Source organism: Malurus melanocephalus, unplaced genomic scaffold, assembly GCF_030028575.1.
Source record: "Malurus melanocephalus ecotype Western Australia unplaced genomic scaffold, MMel_1.1 scaffold_39, whole genome shotgun sequence".
Lineage (NCBI taxonomy): Eukaryota > Metazoa > Chordata > Aves > Passeriformes > Maluridae > Malurus > Malurus melanocephalus.
In genome coordinates, this window is record NW_026623271.1 from 126,193 (window position 1) to 132,712 (window position 6,520).

Below are 6,520 nucleotides of genomic sequence, written 5' to 3' on the forward strand. Positions count from 1 at the left end.
CCAAAAAACAAAAAACCACCCTCACACTTAACAGAACATCTTAAATACCTTTTTTCAACATCCAGTTTTGCTCTATCACAACATCTGCCAGCTGGGATGTTACAGGAAGCACTGAAGACACCCATCAGGCTAGACAGCAAAAGTGACTTCAGAATTTTATGCCCACTAATCCAGACTCATGGCCTGATTTCAAATTATTTAGCCAGACTTTAGGATATGCTAGCTACTCAATTATTCCTTCTCAGAGGACCAAAGCAACTAAAGGGTAAAATGTGGCAGTAAAAAAACAACCTACTTTGGCAATATGAGGACATAAATCACTACAGCCTAACTATAGCACAGAACCCCAAGCTGAAGTTGTGCCAACACAACCATGCAGGGAGATATACTGTAAACTCTAGTCCTGAGGAGAGTTAAAAATAACTTCACAAAAGGAGGTTAGCTGAAATACACAGTAATTTTGGTAATATAATCTATAGGACAATACACTGTCATACATGACAATGATGACACAATGAACAGTGCTGCCAGAAACAAGTAGGAAGACACTAATTACATCATAACATATTACAAAATTTATGAGTGGTCTTGAGGCACCTCTGATGCCAGGAAAGGACAATTTAGCAAGAAGTACCTTACTAGAGCCTCCAAATCAGGAGGAGGGGAACAAAAACAAAAAAAAAAAAAAAAAAAAAAAAGAAAAAAAGAAATAAAAAAAAAAAAAAAAAAAAAAAAAAAAAAAGAAAGAAAGAAAAAAAGTTTTATGTTGTTTTTGAAAGAAAAGTTGAAGAAAAACAACCATTTAAGCTTAAAATGTTTTCTAACTTTTAAAATATACAAAAAATCCCTTAATACCCAGTACAACACATAATTAATTTTTATGTATCCATAACCAGACTTTTTAATCAAGATTTTTAAAAAGCAAAATCATCACTACTGGTATCATAAAAAGCACGTAAGTGCAGTTTCTCYTTAACCTTTTCTAAAACAATATGTACTGAAGTAAATTTTGTCTTAAGAATGTTAAAGAACTAAAATCAATAATTTTAATAGAGATCTTATAAAGTAACTTTCAAAAAGAATATAATAATGCAACAGAAGACCAGAAATCACTAAAGATAATTTGTATTGAAGTCTATAGACACATTAAAGACTGATATTATGATGTTGCAAACTTTTACACCAACATTCAAATAGAATGAGACAAGCACAAAAGAACCCTAACTGCAACTACAGAAACACAACCATAACTGAATGGCTGTACTTTCCGCACCCCCCTGAGTCTCCTTTCACAAGGAGGGGGATTATAACACTGTGAGAATTTAGTAACTCCACATAAATAACATCTTGATTGGCAGTCCAACTGTACCATATTAAAACACAARAAAGCTCCTAGTTTAGAACTCCTGCTAAATCTAAGCAGACAGCCAGACGTGGGGAGCAGGAGTGTTCATGCTAACACAGGCAAGACCAACTATCAAAAAAAAAACAAATCTAAACATTAAACCCTTCTTTCAGCTATCACCAATCAGCTTTTAAGTAAGAGGTGAACTTTGTGGAGATCTGCAGAGAGTGGTCTCTGAAGACACAACAGGAAATATTCTGTTAGAAATGTTTTAGACTAGGCTGGCATAATTTATGAAGATGAAGTCAATATCTCTGAAATGTGCAATACTTGTTTCTGAGAATAAGGTTTTTTGAGAGTTCCCTTAAGTTCAGACTTCTAAAGCCTTTCCTGTCTGCAAGTGTGGAAAAAGAGGACACTGGAGGAAAGGCAAGAGAGGTAATGGTATAAACATCCTAAATGTATTTTTTCAATCCAATGAGCAATGAGATTTCAACGAAGCCAGGTACTGCTAAGCCATGTGAGGATCATGCTGCTGAATAGATGAGTACGCAGCAGAAGTCAGTTTGACTGAGCAGACAGATGCAGGTCTGTAACATAAGAAAAGCAGACAGAAAAACATGGCTGAGATGTGAAGAATTAGAAACACAACTAAACAGAATTSTTTCTAGTTACTGTCTTAAGGAACAGGAAACTGCAATGGAAAAGATTAAATGCAGTATTGCCTTAAGTAAAATGTCACTTATCTCTTAAGAACATGACATGCACACATTCCAGTATGAATCACAAGTATGAATCCAGTATGAATCTATCTATTCAGGAACAGGAAAGTGGCTCTGCTAGTCATGAGGCAACAGTAYCCATCAAATTTAAATCTACAATCATGACTGTAGATTATTATCATYACAGCTGTCAAATACATGGCCTGTGACCTCCTGGATCCCAGGATCTACTCCTAAAGAATGTGTAAGACATATCTATTACCCTTTTCATTCCAGGTACAACCTTAACACCRAATTCACACTGTATTAGGTGAAAAATGTGATAATTCACAAAACAAAGTGCTAATCCTACAAATTTATGGTGCCAATTTGAATGTATTCATAAAACCTGATGAGTTAACCTCACACCAGAAGGCATTCTACTAAATGAGGTACTGTCTGTTCTGCAGTTGGCATAAATTCAGTCTTATGTGCTCCAGCTAATTCAACAGAAATGTACTTGCAGATGCACACCTGACCRGATCACATGTCTATTAATGCAGCACACAGGTCAGTCACTCAGAATCACCACTTCCTAACATACATAGAATCACATTTTTTCTGCAAGCATCACTGCCACTGTTATTTGTTGAATATTAAAAGTTAAAATGAGGAAGCATGGAAATRAAAACCAACTTAGGTCTACTGCTTTCTCTACCTTGAAGCCAACCAAAACATAAACTGCTTTTCAAAAATCTTACAAGTACATGAGTTTATCTATAAAAGAACAACAACAGAATATACAAGAAAATGTTAAACTTTTAGCATTGGCCAATATACTATATTGCACTTATATTTTCTGTTGAGTTCTCATGAAATTTAAGTATTTCTTTGTCACACACTGATTGAAAATAGTATAAAAGTAAATAAGCTTGTTTATGTAATATTTTAAAAGATAAAATCATCAAATCCCATGTATAAACAAGCATTTTTCCATCTGGCTTACCAACTGTAAGCTCAAATTCAGCTTACTTCTAAGAATGATGGTTCTCAGAAATTTTCCAGGAAAGGTTCCTCTGCTGTTGGGATAGCACACTGATGCACACAGAATTACAAGGTTAAAATAGCTATACATGGATAATGTTTAGAATCCAGTATTTGTATTCCAAATTACTTGCATTAAAAATTTTATAAAGTGATAAATCAATTTGCAAATATGACAGAAGAACTTACATAATCCAGTTCACAAGTGTTTTGCACAGATTAAATATATCTGCTTATTCCTAGAGACATGACAATAAAATATAAATCTAACATGGATAAATGATCTTGTTCACAGTGATGGTTCAGGTACAGCACTATCCCATCTCTCCCAATTAAATCCCTGCATTTTTTACTGTTTCAGAAAAAAAAAGTTAAAAAACTWTATAATRGAATMAATTAAATTTCCAGTCTAGAAACAGAYGATTTTATGAACACATCTTCCCTCAATTGAGCAGTCTAGCTCAAGCCTCAGTAGGAATCTCTAATCACCATACAAAAATACAATTTTTACAGATGCTGGAACAAACTTGATTTATTGGGACAATAATAGTAATAGGTATACAGCTACCATCTTTTTCCACATAAACAAGGTGTTTCAGATGCCAATCAGGCATTGCATTTTCCTGGCAGTAGACCACAATTTGTACTTTTCCTTCTATTTCAGTGTCTTTTCAGCAGAACAAACCCATAAATAGATGTAGGAGTACAACSGAGCAGATGATAAACTATGACATGTGGGCTGAACAAGCAATTGGGAAAGTGAGTGGTGAGAAGAAAGTGACTCTAGTGGAAGTAACTTTAAATAGTTTTGCCATCAGATAAAGCATTCACATCACACTCAAGACATCTGATAGACTTGCAAGGAATAGGAAGASGAAAAGCTTTCATTCCAAAACATGCGAAATACATACATGCATCCATGGGTGTATGCACAAAACCTCAACCAGGATTCACCAAACATTTAGGTAATCTTTGTTTAAGGAATCATCCAAACACTGATCCCAGGAGAAGCCAGGCTGCCAGCCTTCACACCTCTTTTTAGTAGGGGAGAGGGAAATGCTAACCCAAGCAAGCTGCTGCTTAGCACACTATGAGAGCCCATATGTATTTGACCATTTGTTCCACATCTTAAATCTCATGAGATTCCAGCATTCAATCTCCAGCATTAGAAACAGAGACTTTATAAAATTTAAGCTCACAACATACGACTTTTTAATGTAAGAGCATTAAAATAGTGATGAAATGCATTCATTAGATCAAAGACTTCATCTATATCCAAGAAATATGATGAAAAATACAAAAACAAGTACCAAACTATAGGCACTACAAGTTCCATACAGAGTTTCCATACAGAAAATTAATTTCAAATGTCTTGCCAGAAGACACAAAAAGSATTACTTTGCCACTTTTTAAAAGGCAATAACATCTTTTGCAGTATTGTAATTATGATATACAGGAAAACCTTTCCCTACAACAGTTTGAGGATTCCAAAGGTGTTCAAGACTAGGCACAGCACCACCCTGAAACCTAACAATTCCTGGAAAACAAACAATTAAAGCTTTTTTTTCTGGTTTATTTCACAAGTAAAATTTTGAATCTATAAACACATTTTRGGACCTTTGTTTTTCCATACTAGGTTTCATTTTTTCATCTACAATAAAAGTTGCTCAGTCTTTTGTCCCTCTCTGGAGCCATCTTAGAATTTAGCAACAGGAAGTTATTTAAGAGGTCTACTACGTTTGTGATGAAGAGAGAACTGCAGGAGAGCAAAATCAATGTCGAAGGGAGTGAGAAATTGCGCAGTCATGTAAAAAGTTTGCCTGAAACTTCAGTTCTGAGAGCAAAGCTGCAACTCAGCAGCTATTTTAAATCACTATCAGAAGGATCCAGTCTGGTTTAGCTACACAGAACACACTGTGAAACTCYCTAAAACACTAATTCAATGCAAAACTTGCAGCATTTAGCTGTCCCCAACCTAAAAGTTTTAGTCCTGAACAAATGTATTCTAATTAAAATACTCACTTCCTYTGTTCTCGCAATTTTAAAAATAATCTTATTTTTTTTCTTACTTCTCCTTATGCACAAGGATAGCTTAAAAKACATAAAAAGGCAAGCTTCAAGTACTTGTGAGCAAAATTCAAAAACACACGATTGCACGTTATGAGTCACTATATTACACATCTAGTATCTATCAAGGTGGTACTTCCCGTTGTAAGATCTCAGCAACATAAGCAAGTCCCACAAAATTTAAAACAAAACAAAACAAAAAAAAACAAAACAAAAACAAAAACAAAACTTAAACTGTGCTTTGCCTTTTGTTGACACTTTCTGTACTCTCGTAGCAACAGTTTAGGACATGTTCGGGTCCACAAGAAACATTACCAGTATAAATCCCCCAACGYAATAATTCCTTCCTTTCACAGAGGAACACAGAATCCAGGTCAAAACTTTCAGCCGTTATCCCCTCCCATGGAAGTCAGGGCCCGGACAGACCACGCCGTGCCGCTTCCCCGGGGCGCTGCCTCTAATCCCTCACGCAGCCGAGGGATCCCACCKGCTCCAGGGAGCTGCGGTGCCTCCCCCGAGTCCCGAAACTTCTGAGGMGCCCCGAACACGTACTCTGGGGTCCGAGGGCAGCCCCGTCCCCCGCCCAGCCCGGCGGGCACCTGCCCTTCCCCGGGAGGCGGGGGAGCTTTGTGGGGGAGCTGCCTCAAGAGAGAGGAGCCTCCCCTCAACGGCATCCCTTACCTAAGAGGAGCAGCTTGACCTCCCTGGCCGCCTTCTCGCCRTCCTCCCGCAGGTTCCTGTCGATCATCTTGCTCCTCTCCACCGCCGCCTTGTCCTCGGCGCTCAACGTGCAGCCCATCTTGGGAAGGGGATGTTTGGCTCCGCCGGGAGAAGAGAAGCACGGAGCGGCGGGGTTCGGCGGGGAGGCGCTGAGGAGGGAGGGGGAGCGAGTGCTCCCCGCTCGCTCTCTCCTTCCCCCGCTCCCTCACCTGGGGCGCAGCGGCGTCGGGGGCACTGCGCGCCGGGATCGCCTCACGGCCAGAAGGGGAGGCAGCGAACGGGAGGGGCGCGGGGAGGCTCCGGGGGAGCGCGGAGCGGCCACAGCGCGACTGCAGACGGGCGGAGCGAGGCCTCGCACGGGAGCCGCCGCTCCCGCCGCCGGCCCTGAGGCTGCTGCGCGCGCGGCACCGGCACCGCCCCCGCCCCGCCGGAGGCGCGCGACCGCGCGCGCACCGCCCACGCCGCGAGGGGGGAAAGGAGGGGCGCGGGCAGCGCGTGCACGGGGGGTGGGGGGGAGCGCGGCTGCGCGTGCGCACGGCGGCGGCTGAGGCGTTTTGGGGCGGGGGGCGGGATGGCGGGAGCGCAGCCGGAGCGGAACGGGAATGGGGTTGGGAATGGGGGCTCAATGGGGTCGGAACGGGAA

The 6,520-nt window shown here is 40.7% G+C and overlaps 1 protein-coding gene across 1 annotated transcript in view; it reads right to left on the reverse strand.

Moving 5' to 3' along the window:
* LOC130572640 (guanine nucleotide-binding protein G(i) subunit alpha-1) overlaps nt 1-6,277 on the reverse strand; it is a 32,212-nt gene extending 25,935 nt beyond the window's left edge. The window contains exon 1 of the mRNA XM_057364466.1: nt 5,839-6,277. Within this exon, the coding sequence (XP_057220449.1) occupies nt 5,839-5,956 (118 nt within the window). The 5' untranslated portion in view covers nt 5,957-6,277. The remainder of the gene's footprint in view (nt 1-5,838) is intronic.
* Between the last annotated feature and the right edge of the window lie 243 nt (nt 6,278-6,520).